This window comes from Caloenas nicobarica, chromosome 1, assembly GCF_036013445.1.
Source record: "Caloenas nicobarica isolate bCalNic1 chromosome 1, bCalNic1.hap1, whole genome shotgun sequence".
NCBI classification, from domain to species: domain Eukaryota; kingdom Metazoa; phylum Chordata; class Aves; order Columbiformes; family Columbidae; genus Caloenas; species Caloenas nicobarica.
Window position 1 is genome coordinate 211282547 of NC_088245.1, and position 25289 is coordinate 211307835.

General features: G+C 44.2%; 1 protein-coding gene across 1 annotated transcript in view; it reads left to right on the forward strand.

Moving 5' to 3' along the window:
• Positions 1-25289, forward strand: part of TENM4 (teneurin transmembrane protein 4) — a 627658-nt gene that overhangs the window by 506034 nt on the left and 96335 nt on the right. The window contains exons 17-18 of the mRNA XM_065629610.1: positions 5763-5909; positions 22466-22682. Coding sequence (XP_065485682.1) covers positions 5763-5909; positions 22466-22682 — 364 coding nt within the window. The remainder of the gene's footprint in view (positions 1-5762; positions 5910-22465; positions 22683-25289) is intronic.

Consider the following 25289-nt stretch of genomic DNA (forward strand, 5'->3'; position numbering starts at 1 on the left):
CCTCCTCTTCAGTCCTACAGAACTTCTGCAGGTCACCTACTGATTGTTGTTCTTTCAAGCTCCAGGTGTTTGCATCCTCACATCTTGCATTCAGCCATGTCCTCCCCATTTCAGAGCTCAATTCATATCTACTGGGACTTGCTAGAACATCCATCAGTGTTTTCCTACTGACAATGGGGGATAGATAATCACCTTTTAAGTCCAATTTCAAGTGGCAATGAGGCTTGGCTTGAAGAGAAATCTCATTGAATATTGTTTAGAGTTGGACGAATTAGAGAAGACCTTAACTGTATAGATCATTAAGAACAGATTATTTTATCAACAATCATAAAATGGCAGGGTAATTTCCTACTCTGGTGACAGTCTCCTTTGACCCCAAGCTGAGAGAGTGGGGGTTGTTCAGCTTGGAGAAGAGAAGGCTACAGAGGGAATTTACTGCGGCCTTTCAATACTTAAAGAGGGCTTATAAGAAAGATGGGGACAGACTTTTCAGTAGGGCTCATAGTGATGGGACAAGAGGTGACGGTTTTAAACTAAAAGAGGGGAGAGTCAGATTAGATATAGGGAAGAAATTCTTCCCAATGGAGTTGGTAACGTATTGGAACAGGTGGCCCAAAGAAGCTGTGGATTCCCCACCCCTGGAAACATTCAAGGTCAGGTTGGACGCCGCTAGTGGAAGGTGTCCATGCCCATGGCAGGTGGGTTGGACTGAATGGTCTTTAAGGTCCTTTCCAACCAAAACTATTCTACAATTCTATAATTCTATGACTCTGATACTCTTTTCTTCTCTTGAACGTCCCACAGCATCATCATCTTTCAGCAGAGCTTTCATGTGCCTCAGTTGGAAACTCACATAAAGTGGTGTGTGTCCCCAGCCTCAAAAAGCCCTATTCATATATTTAATTCTCTTTGTCACCCAAATACTGTTAACAAACATAAACAAGATCAATGGACCATTAGTGACTCTAGCGATGAGAAACCAGAGCTGCAAGGTTATGGTGGTGTAAATCCGTGGGGATTAAGCCATCCCGCTGTGTTGATGTTCAGAAGCACTTTGGAGCCAAGATGATCTTTTTGCTTTATTCCCCAGCATGGGGGAGACGAGAGGATAAAGTTTATTTGTATCATCTTTTTGTCAAGTGCTTTGAAGTGCACTGTTAGTGGAATGGGCAATACTGTATGTTCCTGTCTCTGTGGTGTTAGTGATGGTCAAGTCTTCATGCAGTGAACAAGTTTAGAAATGATAGTACTTATAGGTCCATTCTTCTAGATATACTGGCCTACACGTCCATGTTATCTTCTGACTTTCGGAAGGTACAAGTCCTCTGACAGCTACTCTTTAATTGTTCTGTTTTCTGTCAGTGGTTTCCTTTCTAATTTCTGAAAACTGTCTGCTCTCCTACCAGACCCCTGACACAGAAGAGCTATAATTTAATCCTCACAGCACTGATACTTTGCTGTACCTTGCAATGTGATGGTCAATATCTGAAAACTTTTATGTCCATGAATCTGTGAAGAAGAGTTTTTCTCATTAGGAAACAGTTCTCTCTGACTCCTTGGAAGGGATTTATCTCACCAGGAACTGGAGATGACTCTCCCCTTGGTGGGAAGGGATGAACTTACTTTCTAGACTTGAAAGATGCCCAGACAGTGGAGTATGAAATTACAGGTGGGAGTTATCCTCCTTTAAGTATCTACAGCACAGATGCTTATCTTTCATCTGGTCACCCTGGGTTCCCTTAATAATCAAGGAGAGGAATAGATGCTGTGGGAAGGCATAATATCATTAAATACTTTCTTCTATCTGCCCTCTCCTGACTGATGCTTTTCCTCTGTGTGCTTTCTGAGGCACTTGACTTAGTTTCTCTGGATCAAAAAGATTCAGAGGAATACCTGAAAGTCCATTCAAATACACATTTCAGATAGACAATGAATTGCATCTGAAATTCAAAGACATAGGACTGAAAGGACTCTCCTCAGGTAGAGTCCAGTCTTCTACTGTCAAGGGCAAGCACATTGTATAAAACTTTATCTAAATTTACCAAGCTCTTTGGATAGATAAGTGAGACTTCATTTCCTTGATGCTCATACTGGGAGGCTACTCCAAAACTTCATTCATTTGATCCTGGCAAATGGTTTTTTTTTTCTTTCTAATTTCCAGCAAGGATTTATTAGTGCTTGGTTTATGTCTATTTGTTCTTATGCCAGCATTATTCTCTTTAGCTTAAATAGCTGTTTTCCCTTCTCACTGTTTATCTGTTTCATGAATTTGTGGAAAACAATCATAATCTTTTCAGCCTTTGTTGTGCTAGAGTAGACAAGTCAAGCTTTTCTCATTTCCTCAGATGCAGAAGGTGCCTCATCCAAATTATATCAGGTATTTTCTGCCACACTGAATTCCCGCTTTCCTAAGCCTGGGAGAGCAGAGCACATGCAGTTCCATAGGAGCTCCTAATTTTTACTGTTACATTAGTTTTTCCTTATATTTGACAGACACTCTTCACATGAGACATCTGAAGATCATTTGCTTTTCTCAGTCTCAGAGCAAATGATCAATCACCACAGTATCTTTTCTGTCTAATAATGTTAGATATTTGCTTTTGAGGTCTTAGTTCCAAATATTATGTAATGTGAAATATAATTATAACAAAACTGATAAAATGGAATCCTTTTCCCTCTGAATTTTCATCATGTGAAACCTCATAGGCCTAACTTAAACCATTTCCAGGATTCAGATTTGTTCCTACATGGCTTGGAACCAAACCCATGAGACTTTTTGTCTTTAGCTCCCAGCAAAAACTTCTAAAATCTGTCTTCTTCCCATTGCAGAATATAAGAGTCTGCTCCAGGAATTAAACACTACTTGTTGGGTTAAAAGTCTCGTGGTATCCAACCCTTCTTCTCTCATCCTTCTACAGTGGTGTCTTCAACTTCTCATCACCCAACTCTTTTTGGTACAGCACCTTTGCAAGGAGTCTCCTGCTCGTCCTCTGCAACTGCAGGATGGAAAAGAACTTCTTAGGATGGTAAAACCCATCTAAGAGTTTAAGTAGTAAAAACGTGAGGTGTGCTCAATGTTGATGCCCCAACCAAGCTCTAACAGAGCCATGCAGAATACACACAGAGATTTCTTCAAAGGTTTTTCACCTGGACAAATTTAGGCAGATTTATAAAAAGGGATTAAAAGTCGTATCTCTACCGTCAGGATGGTCCCATACAAAGTGAATTCATCTACTCTAAAGTGGGATTACCTACCCAGCTAAGTAAGTTTAGCACGTTATTTTAACACTGCACTTCTTCTCTCATTCTCCAAAAGAGCTGAATGCTTTCTGCTTATACTGGAAGTAAGCAAAGGGAACAAATGTAAACCAGCTCTAGAATGGAAAAAAAACAGAATAAATGGTTAAAAATTTTGCACTGTTGTAAGTAATTGAAGGCCAGTTATTAAAATGGAGAATTTCAAGTACTCTTGCCTATAAATAGGTCTTCTGTACTATAAAAATACTGATATAGTGTATAAATAACAAAATACATACACAAGCCTGCTCACACATACACATACATTTTATACTCCCCTCAGAATACACATTTTAAAAGACTGAAATATAACAAATATGTCTTTAAATGAAAAAATTATTTAAGATCCTTTTAAAAGACTTTTCCTTACCTTCCTTTGTTCCTTTTTTTCATTTTTGGCCCCTGTAAACCTCTCACTTGTTAGAAAAACAATCCTAGAAAGTATGTTAAGTTCACCATTAAAAAGTTCTTTAGTTAAAAGGCATTTCTGGACGATGTTTCCCTAGCGCAGGACACACGATGATGTGATGTGCTCCACATGCTGTCTCAGCATTCCTTGGGCAGCCCCTCGTGCATCATGTGGTCACCCAGATGTTGCAATGACACAGACCTTTCAGGTCCCTTCGCCATCGTGTTGTCACCCTTTAGGACAGGATAAAACCTTAAGGGAGACCTTCTCACTCTCTACAACTACCTGAAAGGAGGTTGTAGCTTGGAGGGTGTTGGTCTCTTCTCCCAGGTAACAAGGGATAGGATGAGAGGAAACGGCCTCAAGTTGCGCCAGGGAAGGTTGAGGTTGGATCTGGGGAACAATTTCTTCCCCAAAGGGCTGTGGGGCATTGGAACAGGCTGCCCAGGGCAGTGCTGGAGTCACCATCCCTGGAGGGGTTGGACAGACACGGAGATGAGGTTCTCGGGGACATGGGTTAGTGCCAGTGTTAACAGTTGGACCTGATGATCTTGAGGGTCTTTTCCAACCAAAGTGATTCTCTGATTCTATGATTCTCAGTCTGTGTTGTTCGCACAGTGTCACAAACAAACCTGTCTTGCAAAGCTGAGGGCCTGAAAAAACTCAAAACTATATGGCAGGACTGGGCAACAGATGTATAAATAGAGAGAGCTTTAAAACAGGGCTCAGGAAGACTGAATTGTGCTCCTGGGGTAATCAGTCCTGCTGAGTGACCTTGACAGTCACTTCAGTCCTTTGTACTTCAGTTTCCTAAGGTGTAAAATGTGGCTTACATTTCTGACTGCTTCTCGGTACAGATTTTTGAGCTCTGCAGGTAAAAAGCCCCCAGAACCATGTGAGCTCAGCAGCCTCCCTCACACCGCTGCTTACTGTGGAAATTACTCTGCTATTTTCTTGGGGGACAGAAAAAAAGGATGGAGATCTCGGCAAGAAGTCACCAGATGAGAAAATCAAACCCTAGTGAGAGACTGGGAGCTTGGTGTTCACCCTCCCTAAGTTTTATTGCCTGTAAAAGAAAGGCCTGCCTCTGTGCTGGGCTCTCTCTCTAGTCCATGGGGAGAAATGGGTGTTTCCAGAGCATTTTTCAGCTCATTATGATGGGCATCTAACACAGAGGAGGGGATTCATCCCATGGGACAGTCCTCTGCTGACTACAGAGAGAGTTGAAGTTACATCCGTTATAGATGAATTGTAACCTGATCAGATTAATCCCACCCAAAATGACTACAGTAGAGAAATTGGTTGTTCACCAAATGTTTTCTTACATACAAACTTAGCCCTCAGCACAGGACACACATGGACCTGCTGGAGAGGGGCCAGAGGAGCCCCAGAAATGATGCGAGGCTGGAACAGCTCTGCTGGGAGGACAGGCTGAGAGAGCTGGGGTGTTCAGCTGGAGAAGAGAAGCTCTGGGGAGACCTTAGTGCAGCCTTTCCGTACTTAAAAGGGGCCGATAAGAAGGGTGGGGACAGACTTTTTAGTGGGGTCTGTTGCAATAGGACAAGGGGTGATGGTTTTAAAATAAAAGAGAGGAGATTCAGGCCAGACATGAGGAAGACATTTTTTACATTGAGGTTGGTGAGAGCCTGTCCCAGGTTGGCCAGAGAGGCGGTGGGTGAACCATCCCTGGAGACATCCCAGGCCAGGCTGGACGGGGCTCTGAGCAACCTGAGCTGGTGCAGATGTCCCTGCTCATGGCAGGGGGGGCACTGGATGAGCTGGGAAGGTCCCTTCCAGCCCACAATATTCTATGATTCTGTGTCTCAATAGCTGGGGCTGACCTTCTGGGAGACAGTACCCCATGGAGTGGTCACCACTGTTCTGATGCCAAACTGGGACAATTCTCTCCAGGTGGGAATACACCAAGTGAGAGCAGAGAAATAACCCGAAGGCAAAGCAAAAAAAAAAAAAAAAAAAGCCGTTTAATTAGCCTCTTTCAAGGCTGCGTTGCTTTCTCTTTCCAGTGTGTTTGACCATGTGGCTGCTTGCTTTGCAGAGGGATGCCCTGGCTTGTGTAATGGCAACGGCAGATGCACCCTGGACATGAACGGCTGGCACTGCGTCTGCCAGCTGGGCTGGAGGGGAACGGGCTGCGACACTTCCATGGAGACGGCGTGCGGCGACGGGAAAGACAACGACGGAGGTAGGGCATGAGCGCATGTGGCACGTCAGGCTCGGCAGAGCCTATAAACCCAGTGACGAGTCAGCTGGGCTTGATTCTGCAGGGCAGATTGGTTTTTTGACAGCTGGTGGAGAACAGGCAGAGATGTCTGCCAGGCTGACTCAGCCAGGGTGGATTTGAATTCCTATGAAATGGGTTTGGACTTGGGGTGCCAGGGCTGAGGCGTGGGGTTTGTTTGTCCTCAGATCAAGTCCGTACACCAGAGGGCAGGCAAAGGTTACGTACTCATCCTGTCACCCAGACGGGTGGCTCAGCAGTGACACAATGGGACCACCTCAAACAGCAAACGCCCCCGAGCGTTCAAACTTTGGCCTCAGTGCCTGAGGTTTCCAGCAAGGCTCTCTGGTAGGTCACTACTGACTTGGGATGGATGTTTTGCAGAAACTTAGAGGCTTCGGTGACTGATCCCCACGCCCACAAGCCATCCAATCCCTCTCAAACCATGTTTTATTGATTACAGTTCCATATGTAATGATGTCAGGCATGTGAATAATAGCCCTGCGTAATGCAAACTTAATATTCAGAGTTATCTCATTACAAAGGAAACCCTGGTGCAGTGTGAAGGTTTGAATTAGAGGGCAGGAGACGAGATATTAAATTTAAGGCATAAGGGAGACTGCATAATTTGTTTTGTTGTCACTCAGCGAAAGGCTTTGTAAACCACAAGTCTGGGCCAGGACCCAGACTGTGAAGTGGAGACTGCATTTTGCAAGCCTCTGTTTTATCATATTCACAATAACAGTACAGTTAAAAAAAAAAAGAGTACAAAAATAGCCAAGCCAAGACTGTGATTATCTGCTTCACAGCAACTGGGATTCTGATTGAATATTTAAAATACTTCTGCACATCTGGCATGGCAAATGGACCAAATTATCTCTTTAGAAAAGATGGAAAAAACTTGGAGAACCATACAAAGAGTACACACTGTAAAACAAAGGTCCCTTTTTGCCTCACATGAAACTGAATATCACTGTAGTCATCTTTCCTATTTACAGCTGACACAGGGCAGCAATAAAGTTCATCACATGAAATGTGTAAAAATATGTTAAGTAGACCCAAGGATAATCCCAGTTCTGATGGAAAAAACAACCAACAAAAAAACCTGTGAAGTTTTCAGAAAGAGAGAGAGGGGAGAAGGAGTAATCCAGCCCAGCGTAGAAGGTAGACCACATCTGTATAACATCAAAAAGCGCATGAGAAGACTCAGAGCAGGTTGGTGGAACGCCGTCTCCTCGTATCTCCTGGTTCAAGGTGCTAACTTTATAACTGGGTTACCCTCACCTTGAAACGAGCTGTTTGTCACCTCCTGAGCCTGCAGGACAGCAGATGTAGACAGGAGAGACAAAAGGCATCGACATGTTTACAAGTTAGTAGACATCAGCTGCTAACTTGCATTTGGTGATCTTGTGCGGAGCAGTGGTGTGCACAGCTAGCGCAGAGCAACAGATAAGTTGTACCGTACTGCCTTGTGACAGCTTATTCATGTATCAGAGCCCACAAATGAGTGATGACTTTGCTCTTCGTACACTAAAAAAATACAGGTACATGGTGTGCATTGCAGTTTACAGATAACCCATGTCATACACTGTGCTATTGCTTTGGTTTTGTTGCATTGCTGCTAGGACTCTTCTCAGTTGGAAAGCAGAACAGGTGCATGTTTACCTTCTCAACTTGATTTTTATACGTATTTATGGATAGCTTGTGCTGTTCTTGTGGGTGCAAATCTAGAATTTCAACCTCTCAGATGGTGGGGACATCAGCAATGGTGGGGCACTTCTGCTTTGAACCCTGAGTTCCTTGTTTAGCAGAGGGATTTAAATGTAGTTGCACAGATTGGTAAAGAAAGGCTGATTCTGGTCCTGTTCCCTAGTTGTTATGCTGATCCTTATAGCAAGACAGCTGGAGACATTTGAAGAACATCCATAGAGTAATTCAGATTGGAAGGGACATCCAGCAGTTGTCTAGTTCAACCTCTTGCTCAAAGCAGGTCTAATTACATCAAGTTGCTACAGTCAACTCTCGAACACCTCCAAGGGTGGAGGTTCCACCTCTCTGGGCAACATTTTTCAGTATATGACAATCCTTACAGTAAACGTTTTTCACCTAACATCTAATCATAATTTTCCATGTTCCAACTTAATGCCTGTTGCCTTTTGTCCAGCACCATCTGGGACACCCTAAAGTCCCCCAGCTGGCTTCTGGCTTCCCTTTCACAATAACTTGGATCTCTAGTAGAGCTTCATGTGTGACAGCTGCCTTTCGATTTCTCAGATATCCAAAGACAATTAAAATGACACCAGGCACCTGTCTTTAGGGAGCACAAATTGAACCCAGTGGTGCAGCCACTTTGTCACCACAAACTTTGTCACCAAGAGCACTGAAGAAATGTAAAGCTGAACCGTCTCTTGAAAGAGCATGTAGTATGTGTAAGAACACTATGGCTTCTTCTTTTGGGGCCTATCAGAGTCTGGAGTGATATATGCTAAGGGCCATAGAAAGATGAGTTATTTGACCATGGTTATCAGGGCTATTGCTGAATTTGTCTTCAAATGCACATGAATGTAGGCAATGGAGAGGCCTTTCATTACACTCCAGAAGTCAAATATCTGAGCTACTTAGTTACGGTGGGTACCATCAGCAGAGAGAAACAGATTTAGGGCATCATCTCTCTGAGCTATTTCAGATATCATCTCACAGGTCCCTACTTCTGGCTGGTGACCACTGCTCTTCGAGTCAAATTCTGCTCAGAGCAGCGTCTCTCAAAGCTGAGATGCCACGTGGAAACATAGAATGGTTTGGGCTGGAAGGGACCTTCACAGCTCATCCAGTGCCCCCCCTGCCATGAGCAGGGACATCTGCACCAGCTCAGGTTGCTCAGAGCCCCGTCCAGCCTGGCCTGGGATGTCTCCAGGGATGGGGCATCCACCACCTCTCTGGCCAACCTGGGCCAGGTTCTCACCAACCTCAATGTAAAAAATTTCTTCCTCATGTCTGGCCTGAATCTCCCCTCTTTTATTTTAAAACCATCTCTCCTTGTCCTATCACAACAGGCCCTGCTCAAAAGTCTGTCCCTATCTTTCTTATCGGCCCCTTTTAGGTATAGAAAGGCCGCACTAAGGTCTCCCCGGAGCTTCTCTTCTGCAGCTGAACAGCCCAACTCTCTCAGCCTGTCCTCCCAGCAGAGCTGTTCCAGCCTCGGGTCATTTCTGGGGCTCCTCTGGCCCCTCTCCAGCAGGTCCATGTGTGTCCTGTGCTGAGGACCCAGAGCTGGCCCAGCACTGCAGGGGGGTCTCACAGAGCGGAGCAGAGGGGCAGAATCCCCTCCCTCCACCTGCTGCTCACGCTGCTGGGGATGCAGCCCAGGGCACGGGTGCATTTCTGGGCATTGCTGGCTCGTGGCCAGTCTTCCACCCACCAGCACCCCCAAGTCCTTCTTAGTGCTGCTCTCACTGACCACAGTGGGGCCGTTCACACTGTGGGGAGTTTCACCCTTCCTGGGCTCATCAGAAGCCGGTTCCTGTGCTGTGGTATCGAGTGTCTGCTAATCAAGATCCCTGCAGCCAGAAATTCCTCGGCATAATGGGAGCTGAACTCAAAATCTTTTTCATCAGATCCCAGCCTAATCACACCCCGAGGGAGAGGGGTACCAAATTACAGGGCGTGTTTGCCTCTTAAATCTGGAGGTTGTTCAGATAAATAATAACAAGTTAAGCAGGGGTCAGTCAGAGAGAGACCTGATGAAATGTTATCTCCCCTCAGGTTAGAAAAAAGGTGTCCGGGAGGGCAGTCCCCTCTCCACACACAAGAGGCATTTGTCAAAGGTAGCGCTTCGGTTTCACGCCCAGATCCACTTTGTTTACGCTTTTAAACACAAAACCCATCAACTTGAAGGGAGTCGTAGCAAGTAACAGAGAGCAGGCGATCATCCAATATCAGTCAAGGGAAACCAGTGCAGTGACAGAGCTTTAACAATCTGGGTAAAAAGCTAGGATTTTGCACATTTGACCTAAGAGGCCACCTGTGTTACAACAAACGGGAAGTTTTTCCTTAAAACAAGCTGAAAAAAGTGATCGTTGCTTCTCTTTGGCAGACAAAAACCTCTAATTCATGGCTGCAAACACTCACTACCTGAGAGTAGTCGTGTCTCACCCCACACTGAGTGCTCTGTCGTGTGCTTGAAGAATACGTTTGAAGGTTTAAAAGACCAAAGAAATTGTCTTCTGTGATAAGTCCTAGAGGCAGAGTTGATGGCATTTGACAAAGTCTTGAGAAGAGGCTGATATTCCGTAGGCTAAATATGGGCTCCGTTGCATTTGTAGACTCCTCTGTTAGCAACAGAGTGTACAAGAAAAATAAGGAAGAGGAGAGAATGTTCTTCACAGTCTCACAGATACGCTGTTGAGCAGCAAAACTGTGTTAAACATCTTTGCTCCAGAGAAAGGAAGCAGGAAAGACATGGACCTGTTGGAGAGAGGCCAGAGGAACCACAGAAATGACCCAAGGCTGGAACAGCTCTGCTGGGAGGACAGGCTGAGAGAGTTGGGGTGTTCAGCTGGAGAAGAGAAGCTCCGGGGAGACCTTAGTGTGGCCCCATCCCTGGAAACATCCCAGGCCAGGCTGGATGGGGCTCTGACCAACCTGATCTGGGTGAAGATGTCCCTGCTCATGGCAGGAGCATTGGACTAGATGAGCTTTGAATGTCTCTTCCGACCCAAGCATTCTGTGTTTTTATGAAATCATCTAACTGTATGACTCCCTCCATATCGAGAGCAGGAGAGCTGGCCAATTCACCATATCATTGTCTGGATACACCCCACTGTCCTGAAACCATGAAGGAATTGCAGATATTAAACTAAATTGTTCTTTTGGTCTAAAAGTTCCATCTGATCAACACAGCAGCTTCACTTGAGGGCCTTTGTTATTGTTTGGGGATTTTCCAGAGTAGCCAAGTCTTCCAGATGGGGTAAAGCTCGCCAGTTCTCTGTGAAGTAGAACTGACCACGTCCTTCATTTCCTGCTTTGAATAATTCCAGTTGCTAAATAGCTGCTGAACTCTGCTTAGAGAAAGTGAATCTGCTTTACTTGTGAAAGGCGAGAGTCTTTCTAAGATGAAAATTCAAATATAAATGCTCCTAATATTGTCTAGCCTTCATGTTACTTAGAGGTTGATGCTTAGTTGTCTGCTGGTCTCTGCTGCCTCTTCCCAATTTAAACTCTTCCAAAAGTTTGTGTTAGTGATTACTGCAGGATGATTTACATAAACAGATATATGGATAGGTAGAAAGACAGATAATCTTCCCATTAAAATAATGCTGTTCTTTCCTGAGATGTATTGCACACCATTACATAGAAGTATAGCAACTTCATTTTTCTTACATCTCATCTGCTCGATGATCTTCCTTTGGGACTGAAGAAATGACACCATCCCGTTCTCTTGTGCAAGAACTGTAGCAGCAAAGCTTCTGCCCCTCAGTTTGTGTCCTTCATGACAGCTACATGCCATGCATTTAGCCGAGCATGAACACAGGGTTCCAACACACACGGCCCCATTTTTCCTTTGCAAGTTCAGTCTGTGTTCCACCAGCTGCTTCCCAAGAGCTCCCAGGTGGAGCAATCCTGATGCTTTCCTTCCCTCTGTCCTCCTGGGCCAGAACAACTACAAGTCGCCTTGGTCTTCCAACCCTGGAGCAATGAGCAGCTCAGAGCCACCGAGCCACTGCACATGGGATTTTCACCTTTCCTTGCAGCCCTGAGTGTTAGTTATTGCTGCCACTAGAAACCAACTCTCACTTCAGAGACGATGCAATTCAGGAATGGGTTCTCTGAGGCAAATCAGTGCTGTTGGTTTGACTGTACCACAGCCCATTGGTGCAACTCCACGGAGTAATGTTTTGTGTCTTGCTCACCCCATTCAAGCATCACGTAGTCCTTGTAGTAAGGTGAAGACTTGCAAGATGCTTTGGGACAGCAGCATTTCAAATTCTTTGGCACGAGAAATTTTGGTGCTGCACACTGGCCTTCTTAACACCCATGTGTCCACCATCTGTCCACCACATGCCCAACAACGTGTCAGAGAACTGGCAGGAGTCTGATTTGCTCTTTGCCAGTACGTAGACTTACACCTGAAAGTAGCGTCAGGGTTGTAAAGGGAATTGCAAAGAATCCAGGAGAACCCCCGAACACAAACCTTTGTCTTTGCAAATGCTTTGGCCGCAGAGAAGGTGGTAGGGTGCTTTCAGATATTTTCTTTTTCTTTTTTGCACACTGTTGTGAACCTTTACTTCATGCCTGCAAGGCTTTTATAGCACAAGAAGATTGTCTCGTGGGCATGGTGTGGGAGCTGTCTGCTTCCTCGCAACCATAAAAAATGATGCATTAATGTGCTTGCTACATTTATGAAGGGAAGTGTTGAGATCTGAATGCACCTGGGAAAACAGCTGTCGTAAATTAGCATTTACCATCACAGATAGATCCAGTCAAACAACAGGGTCATCTTGGAGGAACCACAAAGCGCTGCTGAAAAGATGAGAAAGTCTGCTGTACCTGAAAAGATGGGCTAGCTGGTATAGTTTGTTATAAATCACTCAGCTTCTCTTCCGCTGTTTTATGATGACTGTTAATCAAACTTTCCTCAAGTAAGAGAACAAAATGACCGGTTCCCATTTCCAGGTTTCAGCTCTTTGCTGGTTCCGTGTTGGTTGGTAACATGTGGATATCAACCACGGCTGGTTTTTGACACTGGGGACTGTCAGGATCGGGGTGTGAACCCCCAAATTACAGCATCCAGGTGTTGGTTGTGCCATGGCTGAGGATGACGTGGTGTGAACTGAGGGTCTCACAGTGGCTGTGGGTTGTCTTGACAGCTTGGGAGAGTTCCCGGTACTTTTGACTAGTCCTTAACAAAATGCCTTTGATTAATAGATTCCGAAAGAAACCATGAAAGTGTCCTCTGAGTTGAAAGAAACGTACCGTTGTCTGCTGAAATGAGGGAAATAAGTGATGGGAAAGAGGCACTGCTGGTATATTAGATGTAAGAGAAGGTGACATGAACCTTCTTCAGAAAAGACAGGCTTGGACACGCATTTCACAAAGCATTTCTGCACTTGCAAAGATGCTTAAACAGAGTTTGGGCAACAGTGCTCAAAGGAGAAATTCAGGAAAGCTCTGCCAGACCTGAGGCAAACTCCTGCTTTCTCTTTGGGGCAGAAAATCCCCTTAAAAACCCAAGGTGTTGCCTCAAGTGTGCTCAGGGTGCATAGGGTGTGTGGCCACTTTTCTCTTGACTGAGATTTGAGAAACATGCCCATATCCGAGTTACCTGAGACCACCTTCCCAACTGCGCTCAGATGATTGCTTGAATTGCTTTGGATTCAGTCAACAGAATATGTTAGGGTGAACTTTTTTTTTTTCAGCAGTAGCTTAACACTTGCAACACTTGCCAGGAAAGCGAGAGACCTTGGTGACAAGAATATCTCAGCTCCCGAGAGTGTGAACCCATTGCTCCCACAAAAAATTTCTAGGCTCTGAGTTGTTTTTTCTCAGAGGAATCATTTTTTGGAGGTGTTTTTGCTCTTGAAAGAGGCAGTTTCAGGTACGGTGTTGCATGACCATTGATCAGGTTAATATTAATATTTACTGCCCTGTCTGAATGCCAGTCTCTCCTCTGCTGAGAAGGGCCCTTGCTCAGCTTCATGAATTTCACTCCAAACATAGATTGCCTGGTTTCTGCACTGCTTTGCAGGTTGTGCAATACGTAAGTCTCTGTGTTATAAGCCTGCCTGGAGAATGCAAGAATCCCTTGAAGACAGCTGCATCAGCTGCATCCTCCAGAGCAATGATGAGCTGGGGGATGCCGTGAACTTGTAGACTTTAAACACATAATTATAGCCCTGGTTTATGCCCAGATTATCATGTGTTTTTTGTGATTTCCTCCTTCTGCCTCTTTTTTTTTTCTTTTCTGTTTTGTTGTTGGTTTTTTTTAAACAAGAATGTAGGTCTGAATTAGGATGAACTTTTTGCAAAGTATTTCTGTAGTGACTCTTACTGCAGAACTCTTGCTTCTCCACAAGAGCCCAAGGAGTCCTGTAGTTCAAATACATTACTATTACGTATGACTACATTATTTTGAACTTGTAAACATGTGCTGAGCACTTCGAGAAAGATGTGAGGGCAATTCATTTCCCAAGAAACCAGCAATCTAGTAGAGCCAGAATACAACCAGTGAGAACCTTATTCAGGCAAAATCAAAACGGAGTAGGTGGGATAGAAAGAGCAAAGAGAATATTAATAGCTAATGTGATCACAGGGTGCTGACAGTCACATCGCTGTTGTTCCTTACATTTGTGTTCTGTTTTCATTTGATTCCTTCCAGTGGGGCCAAAAGCTACAACACTTTTGTTGAATAGGTAAAATTGTTCTCTGCAAAGTGCAGGAGTAAAACCTGTTCATTCCCCAAATCCAAACGAAGCAAACTGAGTGTTGGTCCTCAGCTCAGGTCAGAACATCATTACCTTCATAAACCTTCATCAGCACAAGCATTCACTTGAACAATAACTTGTGTTTTGTGCAGAAGTACTGAGTCATTCCTTTAGTTTCCATTTCACCAGAGTGTAGACTAGAGCTGGAAGGATAAAATCTGTTTTGCTCAAGGGTAAGGCTCATGCTTTGTTAGCTTTACTTTTGCACACCTAGATATTAAACCCTCCCCATCCAAATTCTCCCAGTAATACAAGACAGACAGTGTCCTCACAAAAAGTGATAATGTCTGGTGAATGGCACAGAAAGGAAAGTTAAAGAACTGGATGAGGTGAGAGACGCAATTATTTGCGTAGAATCATAGAACAGTTTGGGTTGGAAGGGATCTTAGAGATCATCTAGTTCCAACCCCCTGCCATGGGCAGGGACACCTTCCACTAGACCAGGTCACTCAAAGCCCCATCCAGCCTGGCCTTGAGCACTCCCAGGGATGGGGCATCCACAGCTTCTCTGGGCAGCCTGTTCCAGTGCCTCTCCACCCTCATAGGGAAGAATTTCTTCATTATATCTAATCTAAAGTCTCATGATCTTCAGCAGGAGCAATCCTTGAGTTTGTCATGTATGCTTTCCCAGATTTGACTTCAAGTTGCACCAGGGCAGGTTTAGATTGGATATGAGGAAAAACTTCTTCCTGGAAAGGGCTGTTGGGCATAGGAACAGGCTGCCCAGGGCAGTGGTGGAGTCACCATCCCTGGAGGAGTTTAAAAGACACGTAGATGAGCTTCTTAGGGACGTGATTTAGTGCCAGTGTTGGGTTAACAGTTGGACTCTGTTCTCTTAGGGGCCTCTTCTAACCAAATAATTCTATGATTCTATGATTCACCCTAATAAGGGTCCTTAGCCTCACCTCCTCCTCCTGTCTGTGTGTCCAGGACTGTCGATGCGTGTCACAGTCCACAGGATGCCTACAAACAGCTCCATCCCTACCTGTGTCCTGCCTGTTCCAGCCCGACACTTGACATGCTGCACTGTCAGAGTCTGCTTAAACTCATAATAACACCTCTGCCTGAAGGTTATTTGCATTCTGTTGTTGATGTTAGCATGGCAGACTTTTGGTGCAGCATCCATAGCTCTGTAGAAATGTTCAATTATTCAATCTCAGCGAGGTAAGACGCTGCCCATTAAATCAGCCAACACAATTGTGGGGCCATGAAAAGTCACAGCTAATTTGAAATTTTATTAGCTCTCGGCTGATCTTGTTTACTGCAGAAGCAGTCTCTCAAAACCAGCCTCTTTGCTTCTGTACAAAACTCTAATCCTTGACACCTTGTTGGCGCTGAGAGGTGGCAGGTGAGGGACTTGGAAGCTCGATTGCGTGGGATTTGAAAAAGGAATGAGGCTGCCGTGGGACTTGTGAGCACTTTGCAGCCAGCAAGTGCAGCTGCAACCCAAGGAGTGCAGGGACAGGAGCCCCATTGCTGCTGGAGAGTAATTATTTTGCAGGATAGTAGTGGCTGTGAACATGAAAATTAGGTTTTTTTCTGAGGAGAGAATATGTCGCCCTCATTCTGGTTTAGAAATAAGCCGAACGATCTGCCTCTCCTCATAAGTAGTGATGTTCCATAGGCACACTGGTTCGCCTCTCAGGAAATGGCTGGTTGTGGGCCTTAGAATCTCAATCCGGTGCAGGGCCTGTTGCGGCAGGATAAGGGGTGATGGTTTAAAATTAAAGGAGGGGAGATTCAGACCAGGCATGAGGAAGACATTTTTTACACTGAGGGTGGTAAAACACTGTCCCAGGTTGGCCAGAGAGGTGGTGGATGCCCCATCCCTGGAGACATCCCAGGCCAGGCTGGACGGGGCTCTGAGCAACCTGAGCTGTTGCAGATGTCCCTGCTCATGGCAGGGGGGGCACTGGATGACCTTTGAAGGTCCCTTCCAACCCAAACTATTCTGTGATTCTAGACAGTCTCAGGAGGGAAGCAGCATGTCCCATTTAGCCAACCACCTGGCAGATATGGTGCTTACCATTCCAACTTTGTTTCTGTCACAACACACCTGGAACAGGTTCAGTTTATTTCTTGTTTTCTTGAGAAGAAAATTACTTTTGACTTGGATCCTGCATCTCCTTGCATGGTAAATACCAGAGAGCATGAGATAGTGATGTTCCAACCCACCTGAAGCTCCGGTGGGCAGAGTAACCAAGACACAGCCTTGAGTCCTCCACACTGACTCCAGTAGCTCCAGATTTTCCAAACTTCTGGCTGGCTTTTTTTTTTGTTTGTTTTGCGTGCTATTTAAACATCATGAAGGGCTCAAATTTCAGAAAGTGTTGGGTCACACGCAGTGTTTGAAAGCCAAGCAATTTTAGCCCTTCTTAAGTTTGGCATCCAAGTGACTATGGAAGGCTGTTATGATATTGACTGTCTTGTAAAACTCCATCTGAATAAGGACAATCTTCAGATCTACTGTCATTGTCTAAGGTAGCTATCTGAGTTTCTACAGTGAGAGTGTTTAAGGTCAGTTAATACCAGTTGTTTTACAGCTGGTATTAAGCAAGTGTCATGTTTGTTAGGCCAAGGTCCTTCTCCAAGAAGGCACAGGTAGCTTCAGAGTCCAGTCTCTTCCATTAAGCAATATTTACATGGAGAACAGGCTGAAAATACATTACAGATACAGGTCTTTAATGAGAATTTGGGTTATTTCATTGGGTTGTGCTGGCACTTCAGAGCCCTTTGGTACTGAAACAGATGTTTTGAGAACAGAAAAAAAAAAAGACAGTCTCAGCTCCCAAGGAGTTTATAGTCTAAGGTAGTGTTTGGAAGAGTTCACTACTGAGATTGATGGATTTGCAAATGGATTGTAGACAGTCTCAGAAGGGAAGCAGCACGTCCCATTAGGTAGAGTGTCTTTCTGAAAACAATATTCCAAATCCACCAACAAGAAAGGAGCTAGATGTAGTAATCCCAAAGTAAAACTGGCTGTCTGGTGATATACAGAGTGCAGATTATCTGAAAAAAAAAGTGGACTCAGCCCCCTAAAACATACTGTTAGGTAAATAAATTGGAGCTGCTTTATCCTAAATGGCAGAAAATGACCATTTTCTGCTGATCCTATTAATTGTCGTCATGTATGTCCCTCTCTGAAGGGGATGAGACAGGGCTCACAAGGTGACCTCCAGAGGTCTCATCCAGTCTTCCTTACTCTATGATTACAAGCCTTAATGAAAAATGCAGCCCATTGATCACATTATTTACCAAATGTGGCAATGTCCTGCCAATGGCTCCCTTTTCACAAAGGCAGTGATTTGATTCACTCCATGGTAACTCTGAGATTGCAGAAGGTATTTATTTCGTGGCTTTATACAAAGGAGGTGTGACAAAAGAGTTTTATTTTTGGCAGGACTGTCAGCCTGGGCGTTATGGACACATGTGTCTATATGAGGTGCATAAAATGTCTTCAGGATGTAAAAACTCCTATTGCATGGAAATAATAAGGAACACGAGAGATGTCTTAAAATCTGGCTCAGTGACAGATGTCCAAATTAATTTCTTAATTGGAAGGCATCCATGATTGAAGCTGTTTCTGAAGGGATCCCTTGGAACTGGTTTTTGTATCCAAACTTATTCAGCATTTTCATCATTGTCTTAGAATGTAGCTTAAATTTCTCCTGGTAATGCCTTCAGGTTACCTAAAGCTTAGTATGGTGGTAAATTATGTACCCAGATCATTTTGATACAGAGTGATCTGGCTCGCATTGCTACAAGGTCACAATCAAACAATATGTGTCTTAATGGAGGAAAACGCAAGATAATAGCCCGGGAACAAAGCAAGTATGTTATATTTACAGGTTGGGAGACTCTTGAAAAGCAATGACTCCGAACAGGATTTAGAGGTCACTGAGGAGAATTGTCTCGACACGAATTCTCAGGGCAAGGCTGTTGCTAAAAGGCTTCTGTGAACCCTAGGAGTATAAAAACCCCAAAGTTGGGAAGTGGTCTCTCTTCTGTACCCAATATTGCCGCCACAGTTCTGTGCCCACACATAACAAAGGATGTGAAATTCCTGGAAAGAGATCAAAGGATCTTATTAAAAAAAAAAAAAAAAAATCCAGCGGCTGGAAAACAAACTTTATGGTGGGAAGTTTCATCTTCTTCATCTGTTCAGAGAAAAGGTTTGGAATGGATTGTTGCTCTGTGTGGAGGAACTTGTGCTTGAAAAAGAATCTGAGCATGCAGGGCAGAAGGAAATGTTAGTAACCTTGCAGACAAAGGCAAAATGAGTTCCAGTGGTGGGATATTAGAGTTAGGCAAATTCAACTTTGAAATAAGATGCAATATCCTAGCAGTAATTAAGCATTTGAATAGCTTACCGGAGAAAGTGGTGGACTCACTGTAATCAGCTGTCTTTGATATATGAGATATCTTTCTAAGAGACAGGCTTTACTGCCATTCTGGAAGGCGAAAGAAATGAAAAAGAAATGTGTATGTAAGAGTTCGGACAAGCTGATCGTAGCAGCCTCTTTGACCTTACAGCATGTGAATTACTGTAATCCCTTTACGCGGGACTTGCGTGGAGATAATTCAGCAACACATTTGTTCTCTGGTCTGAAGTGTCATGGTCGTATTATGCCACTTTTTAAAACCAAGAGCTGTATAAACATGGCCATAACTGAGAACTTATTGTGCTGTGTATCTGTGCCCTGGGAGCTACCAGAGTTGGGAATCCAGACATGGATCGTGGGTCTCTGTGGCTTTGCTGCTGCAAAACTTGGGATGCAGAAGCCACTGATCCCATGTTCACCTCCTGTTAACTCTCTCTAAAAATTTTGCAGTGAGTTCTAAGGAAAATTGACCTTTAAGCTCTATAAATTTCAAAGGAGTTTGTATTATGAATTCACATTGTTCTGTGAGATCATACCTTGCTGTATTTTCCCTTGCTGATGGTGCTGGCTTCCCACGTTTGTTTTTGTCTATTTGGAGCATTAAATCATGAGGTTTATTTTACTCTGATTTGATTTTCTATTAATCCATGCGGGTGCCTGAATGCCTTGCTCTTTGTGGGTAGGGAGCTTCTTGCAAATGTCGCTTTATCCTTACTATTCTGATGGATCCAGTGAGAGATCTCAGGTCACGAGAAGTCATAGCTGTGTACAATTTCATTTTATCTCCTTACAGCTCACTGTAGGGCACCACTTGGGTCTATTTATGATCTTTTTTTTTTAACTTAAGTCTTGTTGTTCTCCGTGTCACAGATAAAAATGGTCTTTACATTTTCTAAGCTAAAGAAATGCTTTGCCCTGAAGCTGCTGTTGGTATTAGAGCGAGTTGAGTAGTTAAACCCTGTTCCAGCTCTTGAGGACCTAAATGGCTTTAAGACGTCAATGACAAAACCTCTCCGGTGTGATTACACCCAACTTATTCCGTACAGGCCTGAAACCCATTAGTTGAAAGGCTTATTTGCAGATGAGGCTTCGACATTCCCACCTGTACAAAACATTGTCCTGTGTATCTGCTCTTCAAACATTTATCTGCTGTTTCTGGCAAAGGCAGCGTTTCCTTGCTGCCTTGCAGCTTCAGGTCCCAAAGCACATTTCCGATGCCTGGAATAAAGACAGAGTAATGAAGAGCTGTGGTACAGCTGGTTTGCTGTCCTCTCAGCAGAGTGTCTGTAGCCTTAGAAAACATTATTAATGTGTGGGAGAAAATGACAACTTTTTATCTTGCTTGAAATTGTAGTCAATAGAGTAACAGGGCTGGTTTGTTGTTTCTTTTCCATCTTTTTTCTCTATTAGGTAGCTATGGATAAGCGTGTTACATCTATGCAGGTCTTAATTCTGTGAACTGTCTCTCAAACTCCATCTGAGATTTGACCTTCCGGAATCCTACTGGCCTAATCATCTGCAGCAAGTCATTTTTTTAATGGACAAATAAAACATAATTAGTTCTTTTTCATTATCACTAGTCATCAAGAGAAAAGGCAGATGGGTAGGTTTTGTGCCTGAGCTGATAAATTTTTTGTGGCAATTTTGCGAGGAGTTATATAGATGTAGAGATATCAGACCAGACAGAGGTAAGGATAATGGATGGGATTTTCAAAAGCACTTTTGCTAATGTAACACTGCTCCCATTATCATTAGTGGCAGGTGCAGAGCACTTGTGGAGATGACTCGTGGTGTGTGTGTGCACATCTACATGGAGCAGATCCTCATTCCGCTTTGACCCACACGTAGACTGGAAGCTCTGGGAATGAAGAGGCATTTGGTTCAGTTTACTGTGTGTGGGCAACCACATGAAATGATGTTGCCAGTGATCGTAGGATAGTATGGGTTGGAAGGGACCTTCCAAGCTCATCCAGTGCCACCCCTGCCATGAGCAGGGACATCTTCACCAGCTCCGGTTGCTCAGAGCCACATCCAGCCTCGACAGGGTTGGAATCATGATTGGATGATCTGGCCTGGACTGGGATGTCTCCAGGGATGGTCCATCCACCACCTCTCTGGGCAACCTGGGACAGGCTCTCACCACCCTCATGGTGAAAGAACGGCACAGGTATATCTCAACACAATCCTAGTCCGTGACATGCAAGACATCGTTAAGTACTACAACAATAATAATAGATCAGATTGTCATCCTATTCATGTTACAGTAAATTCAAAGTAATGCAAATAACATTACTGAAAGGACTTCTAATTCCTATTGGAATAACTGGGATGAGACTAAAGCTCATGGCCTGTGATAGCAACAAAGTGGCTTGTTTTAATTTACTGTTTCTTTGAGATAAAAAATACATTATCCTGACAACTCCAAATCTCATCCCACTTCAAGAAAGACCTATCTCTCAGGACAGTTTTGCTCTCCAAGCACATTCATTTCTTGCCTCTGTGCTGAAATCGCCAGTAAGATGTAGCTGTAAAGGTGGTTTCTCTGATACATAACGCTCCCAGCAACTACGCTGAGACCAGCTGCTCCTTTCACATAGATCTTTGTACAGCCATCACATGGTAACAATTTCCATTCTCTATCAAAGTGCCTTGCTTAAACTGATGAGCTGGAAGTGAAGGGCTCCATATCCCATTACCCCAGAACAAAAACATCCAGTTCCCATATCTGATTTAAAGATCCATCTCTGCTACATGCTAACAACTTTTATTTCTGACTGTGATGCTTCATCGAACCTCTTCTGAGCTTTTTTTTAATGTATTTCCTTTCCTGTCACCGCTTTTTACTAAGCGGTTTGCAATGAACAGTGGCATCTCAAAATGACTTTGGAATGCTGCTACAGCTTGGGGGAGGGAGTGGAACTGGAACTGTCTGTGTGTTTGATGACCTGACAGATATGCAAACCCTCATTTTACTAAAGTACGCTTGGCAAGCTTTTCTCACGTGTGTCCACTGCTATTTTTGTTGTTATTATTAATTTAGTAGTGCTGAAAGTACAAGATTTATATCCTGGGAGTTTGAGGTCATCTGTTACTCTGCATCTGCGTGGAATAAAGGTGAAAAAGGCCAAAAAGAGACCAAATCTTCCCAGCAAAATCTCACTTCTCATCTGTCTAGCCAGGATCTTTATTGGGCTGCACGCATAGATCTCTCTGTAGCCATGGTAGACACTGTGGCTTTCTTCACTGTCTAGTCTTGCTGAAAGTGACCCTGATAGCTTTGGTATGATGCAATGTTCCTGTGGTTCATACAGGCGACAGGATCAATGTACAAAAGCCATTGGTATGTGCACAGAAAAAAAAATAATAATAATAACACAGCATCCGGGGCTCTGGAGTTATCTGAGCGACTGAGATGTGAAATGGCTTATCCCAGATTCAACCTCAAATATGGGGTTTTTTAGCTTCTAATCTCATATGTATGTGGGTTTTTTTCACATATACACACATATTAATGCATATTTGGGGGTCTTCATTGGGACTTTAAGGAAACATGCCTTACTCTGCGCACATTTCTCTGTTGTGTGCATTGGAAAAAGTTCTTTGCGCCCTGGAGTCCATGACATCCCATTGCTCTAAACCCTTTCTTACCCTTCTGCAGATGGCCTGGTGGATTGCATGGACCCAGACTGCTGCTTGCAGCCCTTGTGCCACGTCAACGCACTGTGCCTGGGATCCCCGGACCCCCTGGACATCATCCAGGAGACACAAGCCCCTGTCTCCCAGCAGAGTTTGCATTCGTTCTACGATCGGATCAAGTTCCTGATTGGCAAGGACAGCACTCACGTCATCCCAGGAGACAACCCCTTTGAAGGAGGGTAAGTGAATTTTGGCTTTGATTCAGCAGGAGGTAAAGATTGAGACACTTGGCTGTGGTGAGATGCGGAATGGCAGCAAGATGCAGAACATGGAAACTGTCTAGTGGAAGGAGGTATCTGAAGAATTTTGTGGCTGATGTAATTCTACTGGCTGTCCCCTCGTCTGCAATGTCACACATGAGCAGCTGCATCTCCCCTGTCTTCTCTTGTTTCTAGGAATAAAAGCCATCCATTCACCAGGACTCTTCCAGTTCAAGTGACTGTCATTTTCCAGAAGTACCCAGTAAATACCAATGGCAGAACTTCTTCCATTGACAGAGCCAAAAGAGAGGAAAATTAGAATTATATTTACAATCTATAGTGTGACTATTACAGGCCTCAAAGGAACTGAAGACAATCTGCCAGTTTAGGGAGGGTAATTCGAGTGATTTCCAATGCAAACTATCAAGTTGACTATAGACTGGTTTTGATACTGGGACATTCTTTATCACTGCAACCATCATCAAGAGTCAGGATCTGGCAAACAAATCTTATGCAGTTCACTTCTGTGACTGCATCTCAGCCATTTGTTTAGGTACATGCCTGGCTGTCAGGGGAGGTCATCTCTTTAAAGTCGTGTCCCTGTAGCAGGACACCATAACACATACCCTGAGGTATCTGATTTTTAGATCATTTAGTGTCTGCCCTGAGCGTTGCCTTTCAGAAGTGCTGACCCTGAGCCAGGAGGTGGTTCTCAACACCTGGGTTTGGACTTCCTTGAATTCCACCCAGTCGTTACCTGCTTTTAGCTTTCCCACACACAGCAGTGAAGAGGTTGGCGCTGAAAATATACAACCCTTGTGTTCCTGGGGGTATTTATCTCAGCATTTGCATCTCAGCAGGCTTCTCAGGCCCTTCTGGGTCTGACCTAGGGCTTTTCCATTGCCAGCATCCCTTGGGCACCACCACCCGTGCATTGCCATCTCCAGTGGTCTACAAGCTGACCTCAGACATGCACCACTTGGAAATACACCAGTGTCAGGGAGTTGGCCTAATGCAATAGTTTCCCTTATTTCTCTTGCTGCCAAGCCCTTTGGAGTCCAAGAAGGATGATGACAGTGATTCAGATTAAGGCCAAACACTCATCTGAGAAGGACAAGAAACTAGCGGAGGGAGTCCAGCAGTGGGCTACAAAGATGATTAAGGGTCTGGGGCATCTTTCTTATGAGGAGACACTGAGAGAGCTGGGGCTGTTCAGCCTGGAGAAGAGAAGCTGAGAAGGGATCTTATTTACGCTGATAAATATCTCAAGGGTGGGTGTCAGAGGATGGACCAGGCTCTTTTCAGTGGTGCCCAATGACAGGATGAGGGGCAACGGGCACAGACTGAAGCACAGGAGGTTCCATCTGAATACAAGGAGAAACTTCTTTACTGTGAGGTGCCAGAGCCCTGGACCAGGCTGCCCAGAGAGGTTGTGGAGTCTCCTTCTCTGGAGACATTCAAACCCGCCTGGACACATTCCTGTGTGATCTGCTCTGGTGACCCTGCCTTAGCAGGTGGGTTGGACTGGATGATCTCCAGAGGTCCCTTCCAACCTCAACCATTCTGTGATTATGTCACAAAATTGTTGTATTTCATCAGCATTCTGAAGACTGTAGGTTCTGGATGCTGAGCAGTGCATGCTCTAGACTAAATGTTAGCACCGTGAATTCTCAGCTGTCCATTGTTGTAATTTGTTGCTGTAAAATGAGGCCTCAAAATATAAAGTAGATTATACTCACAATTTCATTTTTCTGATATATTTAGGGTTGCAACTCCTCAGCTGAGCTTGCAGTCAGATGTGTTTCCCCAGAAGACTCTGGTATCAGGTCTGTCTATATCTGTTCTGACAGGCAGAGAGTTTTGGTAGACACATGTCTGTGTCGAATGAACTTTTCTATTCAACTAAAGAATTATAGGAGTCTTCATACACGTGTGATAAAATTAAAAAAAAATGCAACTTCACTTTAAAGGCTGCTCGCATTCAGCAGCACACAGAGGTGGGAGAAAATAATAGGAATTTATCATTGATACAGTGAATTTGCTTCTGGGAGTGCCAGCAGAGGACCAGCAGAAAGACTGTCACTTAGGGTCACATAAACAGAAGTTATATGCATTTCATAGATCTGATGATCTGTGTAGGAAGGACTTGCTAACCATCTGCAGTCATCCTGCTAAAGAAAGATTCGGATTCAAAAGGAGCACCTGCTAGCAGAAATGTTTATCTGGCATATAGATTACTAGAGTGAGGGAATGCAGAGGTTTGAATCAATAGGAAGGGTTTTAATGATTGCTTTTCATTAACTGCTGCGGAACTAATAAATGGGACTCCTTGTTCCATTCAAGTTAACACGAAGAATTATACAGAGATAGTGATGATTTATGAAGTTGCCATTCTTAAAATATCAGCATAGGTTGTGTATCACTAAATATGGTCTACAGATATGTCACCTCAGGCTGCAGTTGTGTTGCATCTCTCAGATATCTTGACTCATCACAAGAGTGGTTGCAAATACCAGTAGAGGACTTCAACAGAAGGTATATATTCCCCTGAGACTGCACCGTAGCACACAGTCCGTGCTTAGCGGT